Source organism: Halichoeres trimaculatus, unplaced genomic scaffold (genome assembly GCF_033239565.1).
Source record: "Halichoeres trimaculatus isolate MK-OKI-2021-1 unplaced genomic scaffold, fHalTri1.1 fHalTri1_scaffold_15, whole genome shotgun sequence".
Taxonomy (NCBI): domain Eukaryota; kingdom Metazoa; phylum Chordata; class Actinopteri; order Labriformes; family Labridae; genus Halichoeres; species Halichoeres trimaculatus.
The window spans coordinates 21142721-21160018 of record NW_027437193.1 but is presented as its reverse complement, the minus strand read 5'-3'; the positions used below and the strand labels follow the sequence as shown (position 1 = coordinate 21160018).

At 41.4% G+C, this 17298-nt stretch overlaps 1 protein-coding gene across 2 annotated transcripts in view; it reads right to left on the bottom strand.

The window, feature by feature from the left end:
• The window catches only part of LOC141804093 (low-density lipoprotein receptor-related protein 8-like), a 150174-nt gene extending 133321 nt beyond the window's left edge, over positions 1 to 16853 (bottom strand). For both annotated transcript variants that reach the window (XM_074688345.1, XM_074688346.1), the window contains exons 1-2: positions 16695 to 16853; positions 15961 to 16077 (exon numbers count right to left, since the gene is read on the bottom strand). In XM_074688345.1, coding sequence (XP_074544446.1) covers positions 15961 to 16077; positions 16695 to 16761 — 184 coding nt within the window. In that variant the 5' untranslated portion in view covers positions 16762 to 16853. The remainder of the gene's footprint in view (positions 1 to 15960; positions 16078 to 16694) is intronic.
• Positions 16854 to 17298: the final 445 nt, after the last annotated feature.

Here is a 17298-nt window from a genome sequence, read left to right as displayed (position 1 = left end):
TAGCTCAGATCTCAACTCATTAAAAAACAATATTTCACCACATGCAAACCCACACTGTCCTCATTTACACAATTTTACAGCATCCCATAGTTGCTGTGATTTTTTCTGACGACCACAGCTTCAATTTCTAACTTTGTGTCTACTGAGATGTTCCAGGCACCGTGATGTGCAGCAGGGAAGATGCTTTGCAGAGCCAAAAAGCTCTGAGAAAGAAACAAAACAGGTCATTACGAAAAAGCCAATGGACGCTCAGTCTTTCTTTAAAAAAATTATTTGAAACAACTTTAAAACAGTGTGTAGTGCTCTGGTTCATGATTGTATTTTTTTATTTCTGGTTGCACTACTGTTATTTATTGGTGCCTGCTAATTTTCCCTGTGTTATTCAAAATAGTTTTTCATGAGAGAATAAATAGTAAAATGCATAAATAATCTTATTTTAACATATGTAAATTTAAAAAGTAGTTCACGTAGGACTGTTTGGTTTATCTTTAAAAGCTAAGACAATATTTTGTTTCATTGGAGAATGTGGGATGACCAGTGAGAGACTGTTTCCGGGTGAAGTAGGGGGTAAAGCGGGAAGAGAGAGGAAAGATGAAAAAGAAAAAAGACCACGCTGTCGGAGGAGAGCATCCGTGAATGAGAGGAGCGAGAGATTTTCCGTTGTTCAAAGGGGATTTTGGAGAAGTTTGAAGTGTCCTCCCTGTTACGGATACGCTCAGTTGCGTGTGTGTTCTTCACGTTTTTGTTTCGACGAGACTGTGGTTCGGAGCGGTTACGGAGAAACTGGTTAGCCAACGTGGGCGGCGCCATCTCTGGAGGTCCGGAGCAGCAGAGAGGCCGCGAACGAGAGGAGCTGTCGAGGACGAGAGGCCGCGGAGGAGAGGAGCCGTCGAGGACGAGAGACCGCGGAGGAGAGGCCGCGGAGGGAGGAGAGGCCGCGGAGGAGAGGAGAGACGAGGACGAGAGGCTGATACCTGTGTTTGAGAACGGTGGTTTGGAGCATGTCTTTCGCCTGGAAAACCATCTTTACTGTGCTGTTCTGATGCAATGGAGGATCCGTTCTGGTAGGAACCAGGTTTTCATTCACGATAAAGTGAGTTTTTTTTTTCCTCATCTAAGAGCTCCAACTATAAGCGCGCCAACGGTCTGGTACCAGAAACTGAGTTTAGAAAAAAATCCCGGGTAAAGGTCATGTTATATTTCATCCTAAATTTGCATTCACAAGCAAATGAGTGACTTCGGTTTGTTATTAAACGTTTGAAAGTGATTATCTGTTTTGATGCTTATTTGTCTATGGGTAAAGTAGTAAGTCGGCTTCACATGCATCGGAGTTGCTCAAATTTCTCACAGTATAACTTTGTTGTAACTTTTCTGCAGCCTAGGCAAAGTGATTAGGTAGTTTTATGTTTTGGTATATACAGGTAGACTCCTTACTAGCTCTAATCTCCCATGCTAAATGTTAATTCTGAGGTTTTAAATGTAAACAAACAGAGAGAAAAAAAACTAGGGCTGTATTGGAGGTCTACAAGTGTAAATTCAATAAAAGCAGGGGAGTTTTAGTTGCCTTGGAAACTATTAAAAATCAGCGACGGGATCCACACAGATTATTCCGTTTTAAACCAAATGTGGCTTAGACAATAGTTCATGTGGCTGTTTTTCACTTTCAGCTGAACTGAGACGGCATTTTTCATGAGAAGAAGACAAACTGCTGAAAGTGTCCCATGAGAAATCTCTTCTTCCTTTCCTCTGAAATGAACAAAGACTTCTGGGAGGTGTGTGATGTTCTAAATGATGCAAAGAAGCTTTATCTGAAGCACTAAAAAGTTAAGAAGAAAGGGAGATGAATACAGGATGAGTGAGGGTTAGAGGTTGAGGCTGAGTGATGTTTTATAGTCCAGGCATTAATCCTTCTCTGTCTGCCTGGCTCGTCCTCTCCCTTTCAGCATCTTTGCTAAGCGACACACACTAATCTGAGATAATAGCTCAATTGCAGCCTTCTTAATGATCACTTTGGGCGAGCCGGCTTTGAGACACGCAGACTCGGGGCAGTAGGCCAGTAGAGCCAAGCAAACAACTCAAACACAGTTTAACACAGACACACACAAACAAACGTTTGGATGGCGAGTGGACCGGGTTGTCTCAGAGCAGCGCCCTCTGAGAGGCTTTAACATGTCACGCCAACAAACTCACCAACTAATGCATGCTGGGAGGAGATGTCTGGTCACTGTCTAGCGGTCAGACTGGATTCTGATTAAAAATCTGATGAATATTTTATTAACCACTGGACTGAAAACCATTACTCAGTGGATTTATTACTCGGTGCTGAAAGGTCACCTCTGCATTTAATTACACTGTTGCTTTGCTGAGCTGTACATCTTTCTTTAAGGTAAACTGAAATAAGTCTGTGTTTGGCGGGAGAAAGAAAAGAAATACATCCCACTGGCTCGTTGATAACAAAGTTAATACATCTTTAATGTACTGGGTGATACGGGATGTGTTTCTCAGTGTTGGGATGAACACATGAAGAGTGATAACAGACATATAAAGGAGTTTTAAACAGCAGGGACTAAAAGTTCCTTCTTTTCTCTGTGTGTGTGTCTCCTCTAAATCTAAAGAAAGCCAAAGCAAGCTTCTGTTCAGAACTAAACTGCAGCATCATCCCAGGGTAGTTGATAGTCAGCTCAAGCTTCATCTTGATGATGAGTACATGAGACGGAAGATCTAAGTCACCATCGTTAGCTGGGAGCATTTCCAAGAAAAACAAGGTAAGTAAAGGACACACTGACAATATTGGACAATAATGTAATGAATGTTTTCTTTTCTGGTTGATGGACGGTTTTAACATATTCCTTTGAGTAATCACAGTTGGTTCACAGTGATTCAGCAACTGGTAAAAGAAAGAGGGGCCAAGGTTTTCATCTAAACTGGACTGACTGGCTGACTCAGTGATCTCTATACACTGATCAGCCAAAACATTATGTCCATTGACTAGTAAAGATGCATAACAGTAATTTTCTCTAGGGTAAGCGTACCAACCAACAGTGTATGGTAGTATTGACTCAAATATAGGACGACCCCAATCACAAGACAACCTCCTCTTTTCAAGACCAATCTTCAGAAAGATAACTAAAATTTACTTTGCAACTATTTTTCATTGAAATTCTAAGACAATCAATAAAATAATAATCAGACACTGCTTTCATTTTTTGTTTTTAAATACAATCACCAAGATCTAATTTTCAAATGTAATTCTGATGACAGCTCTGGTAATGGACATGCCTTCATTACATTTCTCAGTAGCAAACTTTTACACACTCCTGCCTATCTCTTTGTAACAGCTGCTCTGAGGACCATGGTAAGCTTTCCTTTTACAGTTCGTCTTTATAGACGCACAATCTTTGGACATAACCCTGTAACTCCATACTTTTTACTGCGTGACAGTTGTTTAGCATCTCTGCTGCATTGACCATCATTTTCTTGAAATTAGCATCATAACTCCGCCCCAGTTGTCCTCTGACTCGCCCAACTTTTTGTCCACTTTGCCCTGGACAATCAGCATGCTTCTCCATTTCTCATCTCCGGTCACTGCGTCTCTGCCATGAGTGACAGATGACCACAGCCACCATGGGGTAACTGGCTTCACAAAAAGCTGGCGCTCTCTGCTGATGCAGTAGAGTAGCTTAGAGTAGACAACTATCAACTTGTCAATGGTTAGACCCTAATTATAAGACCACCCCACACTTTTTACAATATTTTCAATGAAAACAAAAACTCATCCTACATTCGGGTCACAGCACCAGATCAGATAGATCTGTTGGAGTCAATGTGTCAGCTCACACTGGATCAGCTCCAGTGCGGTCCAGCTGCGTCCTTACTCCAGCAGGTTGCAGCAGATATGTAGGCTTCATAAATTTCCCAAATGCTGGAGATGTGAGCTTAATTTACAAAAAGCAGATCAAGCAGGTCAGAAAGTTGTGCACAGAAACCACCTATAAACACCCAGTGACTTTCAAAATAAAACAAACTGTGTCAAAATCTGGTTATATTTAAAGTTCACTTTAAACACTCAACCGACATAGTGAGCACAGTCAGGACAAGAGTCAAGAGGTCTGAGGTCCTACGGCCCAACATGAATAAAGAGAGGCTCTTTAATAAAGTGGGAATTGAGGGAACTCCTCCCTCTCACAGCTTCAGCTGTCTGGTGTCCTGTGAAGTGCTGGACTGAACATGTAGCCTGTTTGAGTTGATGTACACAGTCAACAGAGCGGAGCTAGACTGGTGATGCATCTGGTGTATCCCTGGTGTTCGGATGTGAATTTCTGGACCACCTTCCAAAAGTTGTTGGGAAGAAGACAAACCTGTTAGCCAATGACAGGGTCAGTTACAGCCAAGGCTGACTGGTTAAGTGGTGGGCAAAATTATCAGAACACTTGATATATTTAAGACGTTTCAGTTGACTTTTTAATGAATTGTCCATAAAGATATGTATAAGACAAATAAAATATATCTACCATGACCCGATTAATCAGGCTGATTATGCCTGTCACTGATTAATCAGCATCTGCCAAAATGTAGCAGATTATAAAAAAATTTGCTCCGCTGAGATTCTGTTGCTCCTGCTCCTGTATGTCTGTGTGTTGGGCTGCACACTGCCTGAGTGCCCGCCCCCTCTGTCCACCATTATGTAATGTAAGACTATAATACGGCGTTTTAACGTTGTGTAAGTTGCTCATTGTGTGTTTACAGTTTGACTTTTTTTTCTACTTACTGTGTTTAAAGTTTGACTTATTTATTTATTATTGCATTTACAGCTTGTTCTTATGTATCATTGGTTAACACTAAAGTTCTTATGTTGACAGTTTTATAATTAAAGTTCCTTGTTTTGATTTTATAGTGTTCTGACTCTGTCTTGAATCATATGGGTATTATAATAATTTGTGTTCATATACAGTATATATCCTGTGTATATCAATGAGTTTAATATATATATCAGCCGATATATTGGATATCGGCTTTTTTTGCCCCCAGTATCGGTATCGGCATAGGCCCCAAAAATCCCATGTCGGTCGGGATCTACTACCATGTCATCATTACGTCATTATGCTCTGTAGAACAGAGTCATCATCAGGAGGTTTAAGTAATTTTCCTTACAAAAAGGAACTCTGAAAATGACTGACTGGACCTCTCAAGTCTGGACCTCAACCCCACTAAGCAAATTCAGATGAGTTAGAGAATAAAGGAGCTCAAACTACTAAAGAAGTTAATACTGGTCAATTTATCACTGACTTCATTCAAACTTTCATTCTGTGTACATTCAGCTGTCTAACAGAAGTACATTTAATAAAGTACTTCTTAAAGTGCTGGAGAGGTTTCTGATTCTCCCACAAAGGAAACTTTAATTGTAATTTCTATAGCACTTTGATGACTTCTTGATATCTGCTGTAAACAGACATTCACAGCTTTCTGCATAAATGAGGAAAGATAAATGTACATATTAAAGCCAGGAGCTTAATTGGACCTCATTAATCTATAAATTCAGCAGTTGTCCATCAAACAACTGCTTCATGCAGGCAGCTCAGTATTGGTGCTCTAATTAAGTCTCTATCATGATGAAGTGGACTGAGAGTCAGCGAGCTGTCCGAACACAAACCGACCACAGAGCGTGTGGGAGATAAAGGCGTAATCTGCTCCACGCTGTGTACACTTGTCAACAGCCGTGGAGATTAAGGTGCGAGTTTGATTGACACAAACAACCTCCCAGACTCACCCTGCAGGTCAGAATTATTTCTTCCCCCACTTCAGCATCATTTTTTCTTTCCCTCTATCTCTCCCTCCGTTTCTCCCCGATCATCAACAAACCTCCACTCCTCTGCTGTCAAACACATCTCACTGAACAGAGGGAAACAGAGCTCCAGACCGCTGGGAAAAACATTCACAGACAAACATGTTTCAGAAATGGATACGTCAAAAACACAACAAGATGACACAAGCAAACTCATCACATGTTGATGTTTCATTCCTCTGCACAGGTGGGTCTCAGCAGGTGGCCAAAGCCACATTACGGTTCTTGACTTTTTAAAAAACATTTCCTTCTGCCAGCCTGGATTGGGAGTGTCAAATAGGAAACAGCATCCTGCCAAAACAATGAAAACAAAGAAAAACAAAGAAAAGTACTTCTTTGAATACGTCTCTACTCCAAGCTGAGTGTTTGACGCCTTATCGCAGGAGAGTATTGAGCGGCTACAGGTGCCCAAAGAAACGAGTAACTCTTGAAGGATGGAAAAGCTTAAAAGAAAAGTATATTTTCAGCCACCTAAGGTTTTCTGATACACACTGACATTTATTACCATCACACCCAGACTGTAGAAAAAATGGACATCATCTTGCTCAAAGTGAGGTCACCAAAAAAACTGCTCCCCCTGGTGGCTGGCTGGCAGTGTAGGTCAAAAAATCTATCTCCCCTGTCATTTCAGATGAGCTGTGAACAAACTTTAAAATATTAACACGCCTCAAGAAACGTGTCTCACATCTGATTGTTGTGGTGATTTGTAGATATCATTGGGCTGCCTTGTATTCAAGTCTTCGTTTGTTGCAAAAAGTTTTGTTTTCATTTTTATAGGTTAAAAATGAGGCTTTGGGTCACGTTTAACGATGACTGACAGCTGATGTTCTTGTGTATTTTTTTAAGGGATTGTAAACTATGTCTGGGGGGAGAGCCAAGATTAGACTCTCAAAAGAAAAAATTACTATTATTTTTGTCACCCTGCTCCACTCAGTCCCTCTTAAGCTATGTTTACATTACACCTTGAATTGTGCAAAATGTTAATATCACAATAAAAATATGGTAATGGAAACACCACATTTTCTAAAAACCTCTCAAATTTTGATAAAAAAGTTTTAACGCTCTCATGTGGTGGTTTTTCAGAAGTTTTGTTATTGAACTTTATCGCAAAAGTGGAATGGAAACACCTTTTTCTCAAAAACATGTTATGTTGTCATAACAAAGCACCTCCTCGTATGTGTCCACTACCACTCAAACGGACTCTGGCGCTCATATTTTAACAGCTCTGCAGTCACTTACTATATCATTATTGTTCAGTACAGATGTTAATGTTTTTGAGCGTCAGTAGTGAAGGTATCCGGACGGCTGTGAGCGGGTCACAGTCAGAGAGCAGCAGAAAGGAGGGGCAGAGGTGTGTGTGTGTGTGTGTGTGTGTGTGTGTGTGTGTGTGTGTGTGTGTGTGTGTGTGTGTGTGTGTGTGTGTGTGTATGTGTGTGTGTGTGTGTGTGTGTGTGTGTGTGTGTGTGTGTGTGTGTGTGTGTGTGTGTGTGTGTGTGTGTGTGTGTGTGAATTAGGGGTGTAACGGTACATGTATCCGTGCCGAACCGCTCCATAAGGCTGTTCGGTTCAGTACAGTGCTGTATTCGAACGAGTACAGTAAGTTTACGTTAGCCGCTGCACGTGGCTCTTTAATATTCATGTGAGTAATCGTCTATGATTGGCTGAGTAGGGAAGGCGTTTTAATATCCATGAGGAAAGTGGTCTGTGATTTGTGCTTTGCGATCATGTGCATATCATGTGGACGTGACATCTCACGGTGAGCCAATCAGAAGATGAATATCAAAGAGCTTCCGAAGCCACAGGAGCTTGTGTCTGAATTGGGCTGCTGCTAACGACCAACCGGAGCTTGAAGATCCTCTCCCCTCCCTGTATAATGGCAAGTTTTTGGTTGAATAAACATGCTAAACAAGCAAATGGTTTTGCGTTGTTCCATACTGTACCGAAAATGTACCGAACCCTGACCCTAAAACCAAGGTACGTACCGAACCGTGATTTTTGTGTACCGTTACACCCCTAGTGTGTATGTGAGTGAAAGCAGGTGAGCGGGAGATGATGATTTTCATTCAGTGTTTTGTTCCTGCCTGTTTTGAGTTAGCGTGATCTCAGCCGACAGTTCAGCCAGTGAATGAAAACACTAATGTCCATGAATCGGCATCATCATGAGTGCAGCGTCGGGATGGGCGTTACATTTTACTTTACTCGAGTTGTGCACAATTCTAGTCATAATGGAAACCCCAGCAAGGCACAGTTGTTCTTTATTAAAACTTTATAAATATTGCTTTTATTCTGTGAAAAGTGTAATGGACACGCAGCTATAGCCTCTGTACAGACTCAGGCTGCACCACAGCTGCAGATGGTGGCGCCTGTGACGGGGGTATTTTGACTTCAAAATCGTACAATGGGAAATGGCGAAGCCACGCTTTCCACTCTTTATACAGTCAATGCCATCACATCGCATTGCCATCCACAATAAATTAACTTCAGCAACTTGAGACAATATCTTGCGTCATTTTCTGAACAAAACAGACCGTCAGCAGTGCAGCAAGAAGATGGAGAAGAGAAGTCGGTCAAACAAAAGAAAGACCACCACAGACGATAGTAACAGACATGAATAAGCTCCAAAACAGAGGAACAAAGTCTCATGGGTAGAAAGTCTGAGTGGTCTTGAAGGGGTCTGGAGGTGTTTTCAGACAGCATACCTGTCTGCTTTGGAAAAGGATCTCTGCTGCACTAAATGTAAATTACATAACATGACGCCCACCTGCTTTCAGATACCATTTGATTGCTTTTCACTGTTCTGTCATCGTATCCATTTTGAAATACTTGAGGAGCTTTACACCACAAAGGTGGCGGGATTTCTAAGCAAAAGCCACACAGTCAGAGATTTATGAGTTCTCTAAAAGGCTGTGAAATCTTTTCAACAGGTGTGACACGACCTCCTGAAAGGAACACAGCTCTGTGGAAAAGCAATGAGCTAATCTCAGAGAGTTTTGATCCATTTTCAAAGAGCACAAAGAGAGAAAACCAGACTTAGACTTGAGACAACATTACCAATAGATGGTTTCATTCTGTAAACTGAGAGGAAAGCAGCTGAGGTTAAACGTCTGTTTAATTAATCATCAGAAAAGCATTAATAAATGTTGCAAGGCTACTTCTGCATTTCTAAGCCTTGATGTGTCTGCTGGTGAACACTGCAGTAGGGGAGATTATATCCACCTGATAGCTTGAGAATAGAGACACTGACGTTAACTACCGCAGAAGTTTGAAAAGTGAGAACATCTCTGAAGAGGCCGCGTGTATTTGTGAGATAAAAACACAAAATGAGGAGGCTCAGTCAGTTGCTGACTCTGCATCACAGAGGGGAAACAAAAGAAGCTCTTTGTGGCGATGCGATGCCTCCCTGCAGGTGTAAATGTTAAATTCATGAACACAGATGAAATGGATCGCTATCAAATTCAAGGATGGAGAAGAAAGTCCCGAGCTGACACGCTGGACTTTGAAGGTAACGCAGGGAGATGGAAGCTGGGAGATACGCTGCTTTAATCAGGATGAGGATTAAACGGCAGCTCTGTGTCAGAGTCTGCACCGGTCTGACTTTGAGATTTGAAGCAGGATTCTTTTGTTGCCTGAAATCGCAGAAAGGGAGAGAGGCAGGGTGGCATTTGCATCTCATCTTCCTGATAAAAGTTATGCAACCAGTTAACCCTTAATATGCAGCTGACCCAGGAGTGTGTCATCTTTCTTTCTTGAAGAATCCAACACACTGAAATCCAGCTCCAAGCTTTGTTAAACTGCTTTCAATGACCAGAACCAGAACTACACACTGTATTAGTGAAGTCTGCGTTTTCTCACACTGCTTTTCACAAAGTCTGCTTCAACAAATTCAAACAAGGGCAAATGCATTGCAAAGGACAAAAACACCTCAAGAAAGAAGGGACACAAACTCAGACAGAATGAAGATACAAAATTTAAGATAACAGTCCAAAACATACACAACAGCAGAAATGAGCTGCCTCAGAGAGAACAACAAGAAAATGTTGAAAAGAATGCATCTAAAAATACTGAAATCTCATCAAGTGTATTTGTCTTATTTTAAGTAAAAAATGTCTTATTGTACTCCATGAGGGGCCATGTGCAATTTATCAGTCCAGAAAAATGTCTTGTTTCAAGTTGTTTTAAGGCAAAAATGAGGTCTGAATTGCTTGTAACAAGTTAAAAAATCTGCCAATGGAACAAGAAACATTTGCTAGAAAATTTGCTAGAAACTAGAATAATGTCTTAATACAAGTAGCTTTTCTCTTGTTTCATAGGCAGATTTTTTTAACTTGTTACAGGCAATTTAGACCTAATTTTTGTCCTTAAATGACTTAAAACAAGATGTTTTTCTGGACTAGTCAGGTGAATGTGGCTCATACTAAGTTTAAAAAGACATTTTCTACTAAAAATAAGACAAAAACACTTGGTTAGATTTCAGTTTTTTGCAGTATAACAGCAACAGTTCATGCACACTATGAAAGATCTTGAAACAGGTGAGCCATGACTTCCTGAGTATGTGTGCAATGTTAATGTATATTTCTTGTTTACAATATCACCATAACTTCCTATCCAGATTAGACATTGCGGCCCTCTGAGAGGTCCAAAGCTCTTACGAAAGTTCGAGACATGATAGGGATGAGGTTTTTTAGTTTGTTTTCCAGCAGAAATCTGCTAATTCTGCGTTTTTGCCTTCAACTTGAAGTTGCTCTGCCAGCTAAAACTAGCTTTTGTATTATCTTAACTGAAAGGGTGACATTCTTTGTGAGAGAAAAAGAGAAGAGAAAGATCCTCAGCAGGGTCTGGAAACCCAGGAGGACATCAGGAAACAATCATTGCTCAAAATGAGCAGACCTGTTTTCTATCACTGCTGGTGATGGTAACTGTTTCACTGGAACAAGTGTGAGAAAAAGTTGAAACTCTACCACTGAAAGTCAGTGGTGCATCCTAAGACACAACCTACCACCACAAATATGTTTTGTTTTAATGAAACTCCTGTATGAATAGAAATTAGCAGTTAGCAGTTTTATCTAAGAGGTCTTCAAGTATCTTTCTGAAGAATATCTGAATATTTCAAACACATTTTCCCAAAAGTAATAGTTTTTTATCCATTATTTTGCTTATGTTTAAGAATTTTTACAACCCGATAAGCGGGATGTTGTCTTAAAAGTGCATTAGGATGAAGTCTAAATGTCTGCAAATCATTTTTACCATATATTTTAAGTCCCTTGGATGACTTTCTTAGTGAGCTTGAAAAGTTTCACTCCTAAATAAACGCCTCATTTTAATCAAAACAAACACATGCCTTAGTAAGAGTCACCTCCTTGCGACAGTCGATGCTAGCGCTCATGGGAAACGGGGTCTTTCTCACAGAAATGAAAAACCCTTTTAATTGAAAATGGTGTCAAGACAACCTGTCAGATGCTGAAATTTTTCGTGAGAAATATTCACACATCTTAGATTTGTTGCTAGCATTTTTTTTTTTTTTCAATTTTGTTGGGGGAAAAAACAATACAATGGAAAAACTTGTCTGGTGCTTAGACAACTAGAGGAACATCTTCCAGCTGATTAGCTTAATTTTCAGTTTTGGATGGCCATGATGTCTGGGTCCTCAGACAGCACTGCTTAAGAAACAAACAGAACTCTGAAGTGGAAATCACCACATGGGCTCAAAATTACTGAGAACAAACACTGAGCGTCAGTTTATCTTTTTTGAATAAGATCTGTTTGGGGTCAAAACATGCTCATTGTATTGATAGCTCTCAGCAAAGCTAACAACATAAGTAAAATTTTAAAGGAAAGATATAAATTCTACTGGAGGGTAAATAAAGTGTAGTGTTTATGGATGCATCGTCAGTTCATTTGTATGCATTCATGTGTCTTTAAGTATGGATGTATTTATGCTCACATGGTCCATACTTGTGTCCATGCATACTTATGAGTGCGATTATGCATGTATGAATGGATGTATGGGTGCACGCAGTGGGTGAGTGACCGGTCAGTGGGGAATAGAGGGGATGAGGCGGAGATGAGGGGGATGGTGATATGAGCACAGTCTCTTGGTGGGCTGGTGGGGGATGGGATGAGCAGAATCAGGGTGCAGGATGGAGCATAAAGGGTGTAATATTTATATGAGAGATGGCACTTTTAAAGCTCTGCACCTGTTCCATGCAGCTCAGCTACAAACACCTGTCAGGTTAGGAAAGAGGTGACAAATAAGCAGCTGCAGCTAAAGGTTTCCTCCTGTCAGCATATTTTACAACCACGCTCTGTTGCTCACACTCCAGCACTTGGTTCTTAGGCTTGGCTTTGTGCTGCAAAATAACATTGTGTGGTATAAGTGAATGAAAAGTGTGACTATCCGCTCAACCAGCCAGAAACTTAATTTAGAAAAGCAAGCACTTCATAGTCAACAATGAACTAGCTGTGTAATTCCTGCACAGGATTTGTGCGTGGACAAGCTAAATCCTTACCCAGTGCAGCACACTGTACAGGTTTACCCTTCACTGCTCTCCTCTTTAGATCCCTCTGTATTTAGCCTGCTCAAAAATACAACAAGAGTTCACAAGAGTAACCACTGAGAATTAATAAAGTTGCAACACATAAATTAAATATCACCAGAGCTGCGCTGTGAGCCATAGAACTTCTTCTCCAAATCAAACAGAGTACAAGGTAAATGCTGGGTGTAACAACAGTATATGAGGAGGCCTCTGCAAACAAATCTGCTTAAGTGTATGCATACTGTATGGTAGCCCAGAGGGGCATATTGGCCAGAACAGCCAAAAGATTTTTCTTTTAAGAAATAAGCTGCAAATTCAGTGAAAACAAAGCAGAAAAAAACAGCATTTTCAATTTTCTCTTTTAATGTTAGCATAGTATTTCTTGGTAGTTTTAATGATTTTTGATATCTGAACAGATTCTGAATGTGAAGTCTCTGTATTAAGGTCTGCTCCTCTTTATGGCCCCCATATAATGGCAAGCATAGAGATGGCTTTTTTCTGCAAAGGTAACGTCAACCACTATAGTAGCACTTGGCGTAGTAGATATCAAGTCCAGGGCCTGTATGCACATCTAGCTTTTAGCTATGAAAACAAACCATTTGTGGTAAAAAAAAAAAAAAAATGATGGATCAATTAGCAGTGTGCACGAGTCAGGTTAAGGCCCCAAAAGAGCACTAAACTTAATGAAGGTAGACCCCACATAAGATTACTGCACCTGTTAGGCTGCTTAAAGTGATACTCCTGGATGGGACAAGTTGGGTCCTATCACAAGGTTTAGGGCAGAAATTACCCCTACAGCAGTGTTTTTGTGCAGCAGAAGCCCAGAGTGCTCGCACCAAACACCCCCTCCCTGCTCCTCTACCGGTTTCCTCTGCACTCAGACGGGGCCATATTTTACTTGACCAAAAACACAAATAAAACAGTTCTCATCGTGTCTCTTTATCCTGGCAGACTACCTGCGATTGTTTATATCTGGCACGCCGCGCGCGTGGACTGACACACTAAGCGGCGAGTGCCTCGTAGCCAGCTGTGGCGCTGCAGCGGAGGTAGCGCCGTTTTACGACACGATGAGAACTAGAGCCTTATTTAGCTGTGTTTTTGTGTGAAAGTCACGCGCTTAAGATTCTCTAAATAAAGCGTGAATGCAGACTGATATCAGACTTTTTCGGTGGGAGTCCGTTTATTTGTATTTTTGGTCAAGTAAAATATGGCCCCGTCTGAGTGCAGAGGAGACAGGCAGAGGAGCAGGGAGGGGGTCTTTGGTGCGAGCACTCTGGGCTTCTGCTGCACAAAAACACTGCTGTAGGGGTAATTTCTGCCCTAAACCTTGTGATAGGACCAACTTGGTCCATCCCGGAGTATCACTTTAAGGCCCCCATATAATGGCAAGCATAGAGATGGCTTTTTTCTGAGGCAACATCAACCACTATTGTAGCACTTGGCATAGTAGATATCAAGTCCAGGGCCCGTATGCACATCTAGCTGTTAGCTATTACAACAAACCATTTTTGGTAAAAAAAATAAAATAAAAAAAATTATCAATTAGCAGTGTGCATGAGCCAGGTTAAGGCCCAAAGAGCGCATTAAACTAAATGAAGGTAGACCCCACACAAGATTACAGCACCTGTTAGGCTGCTTAAAGGATGTTGAACCTTGTGCTTATGCATTACTTTTTTAGACAAAATATCTGAATATCTTTTAAAAGTATGATAATGTGGAGTTATACAGTGAATTTGGATTTCAGAGACACAAAATTTTTTAGCTAACAGATAAGATAAGGAAGGCAAATGAAGTCTCAAACCGACAAGGCTCGTTGCTGACAGTTTTTCAAGTTTGTTTGGCTCTTCACTTCTATGTGTCTGGGTCCTTCCAGGATGTGTGCTGTGAGATGATGGGAGGTCATCAAACAGCTGCTTGTAGAGTTGTTCATCACTCCAAAATACCCTATGCATTTACCCACTCAGGATCTTTATCCAAACGTTTACTTTCTTGTTGGACCACAGACAGGGCAAAGTCAAACCAAACAGCAGATCATTGAGAGAAACAGATTTCAGATTTAGCAATGTGTGGCTGAATTTGAAGCCATTTCTGTCCAATACACCTGTTTAGGCTGTTAGGAATTGTTTGTCCTTGTCGGCCACTACATAAACTAGCCTCATCTGCTCGCCCACGCAGGTACAGTAACACAGCCAATGAGAGAAACACAAACAGAGTGAAGGCTACCCTCCATTATAATAACAAGTGATGCTGGTCTGTCGTAATCAGTAAGTGGGCTGCCGGTAGTCTCAGCCTTAAAGGTTTTCAGGTTGAGTGTTTTCACTCAAAGACAGAATGTGTTGAGAGCTCTGTCTGATGCGAACACACAGGGGGTGATGAAACCTCGCAAGCAATTTCCTTTTTCATTCATAAAAGAAACAGAGAGGAAATAAAAACCTGACGGTGTAATGATTTTCTCCAAACATCTCAGGGTATGTGTTGATGTATGTGTGGCTGTGGCACATGAATGTTTAAAGAAAAAAGATGCTCAGAGGATGCCCAAGGACTCGTCCTGCTGATCTCAGAGCTGGAGAAACAATGGAAACACCTCCAAAGTAAAAGCCAGTGGTTGTGTACAACAGGTCAGTGTGTGTAGGAGTCTGTGGGAGTAGCAGACAGGAGCAAACGAAGACGGAGAAGAGAGGAAATAGATTTGTGCAGGGAGGTGCAGGAATTCCTCCAGAGCCACAATTAACCCAGACACAAAAGAACATCTCGCAGTGCTCAGATGCAGCTTTGGCACGACTTCATTGGTTTCAGCTCTAGCATTCCTCCAAAATATAGGCCACTGGCCCTCAGTCAGACAAGGAAACTGGAAATTGTATTATTTCCACTCTGAAAACAACACATCCGAGATACCTGTCAGAGCTTTGTGCACCAGACCCATGCACCACACAATCTGTCTCTCTGCTGGACAGATTTTCATTTGAAAGTGGTTCAACACAATCACCCCTCAATTTTGAAAACATGCTTGTTGAGTTTTCTGAATTTATGTGCTCAGGAGTCAAAATCACCTCCACTCACACTGGACCTGTCATGACTAATCCCATCCTAAAAACATGATTTATGTGTGCTGCTTTATGAACTCTAAAGGCTTTGGCGTAACAAAACATTGACTAAAGAAATGAAATGGTTGTGGAATGGCTAATCCATCATAAAATAATAAGATATGATATGGCTACATTTTCTGGCTCATAACTGTTAACATCATAATACAATAGAGCTCATTAGGATGAAGTAGCTTGGCTGCACACCCTGGTGATGAACACCATTAGGTCAGGCTGCTACAGAGAGCTGATGAGGGCAGTCCCAGGTATTTTCTCATGGTGAGAATACTAATCTGAACCTGGCAGTTTCTCCAACTGTAATTTTGAGAATGAGTCTTAGTAATTAACTTTTTTAGATAATTACAGCACAGCACAGACTGTTGACTAATATTCTGAGGACAATAAAGTCTGAAATAGTGTGAAATAGAGCATGACATTTGCGTCCCTTTTAAACATGACATGTCTTGATTGTCTAAATCAATCCTCAGGTTTGAACACTTACGACAGTTTTCTTCATCACTGTTGTCCGAGCAGTCGTCATCGTCGTCACACCTCCAGATGGTGGGTATACACCTTTTGTTGTTGCATTGAAACTGTCCATCCTCACACTCATCCGTGGCTGGAAATACAACAAAAACAAACATGAGGGGGAGAAACAGAGTCCAGATGGACCCGCAGCAACAACAAACGGATACAGCGGAGTAGTAACCGCTTGTAGTTCAACTGTCATTTGCAATTGAATGCCTAATTGATATTCAGCATTCATTCAGGTCAACTGGCTGAGGCGCTAGGAGCGTCACGCGCAGTGTTTTTCTTTCACTTGTTTCTCTTCTTAACCCGCATGATTAAAAAGTGCTGAGAGAAAAGATGAGGCCCCGGGTATGCTGGACACTGTTCTGCACAACACAGAGACAAAGATTCAGAGAGGGCTACTCGAGCTTCTGATGCAGTGGGCTATGAATGCTCACAGTCGCGAGACACATGACAGACGCGCGAGGGCTTCAGCGTAAACCACTGAGCAACCGTGAAACACACTGAAGAGCAGGTTAAGTGATAATTATATGAGTCCAAGGTGTTTTCTGTTTTTCTGTCTCCTCGGTTTCACACGTCAAAGTACCGGCAGCGCTCCCAGTCCCTCACCTACATCTCGACACACGCGCCCGCACATAAGGGTCTACATTATTTCACTAACGTCCCACGCGCATGGGAAAAAAAACACTATAACACAGTACTCACCCTCCGTAAAAGGAAGCGTTAGGAGCAGCGAGTGTAAAAGTAACAGAGTCCTTATATCCATCCACATTTCTGAAGGAGGAGGTGATGGAGCTCATTCACATCCACAAAACAAAGCCCGAGAGCCGCTCCGGTTGTAGCGCCGCTGCGACGCTGCTGCCTGCCTCTACGCGGTGAAACTCCCCCTCCCTCCCCCTCTCTGCCTCAATGGCTGTCCGTCGTGTGACGACAGCGCGTGGGCGGGGGGAACATGGTGTATAAATAATTATTATAGAGTGAATGGTCTTCTTCCTCTTTGGATATGAATTAAATTCTTGACTGTGTTTCTGTCATTTAAATTTTAGCCAAAATGCAAGTACTAGATTATTGAGGTTCAGTAAAGGTAAATAATATCAATGATGATGATGATAACAAAGACAATGTGGAGCTATTACACCTGCTCTGCTATTCTCAAATGTTAAAACTTTACTTTTAAAAACTCAATAACTATACTTTGCTTATTTCTGGCCAGTTTTGATTAGCATGGTGGCCTAAAGAATGTTGTGTTGATGTCAATGTGAAAGACGGAGCAATCAAAAATGTTTTTAAAAGATCATGACTTAGATCT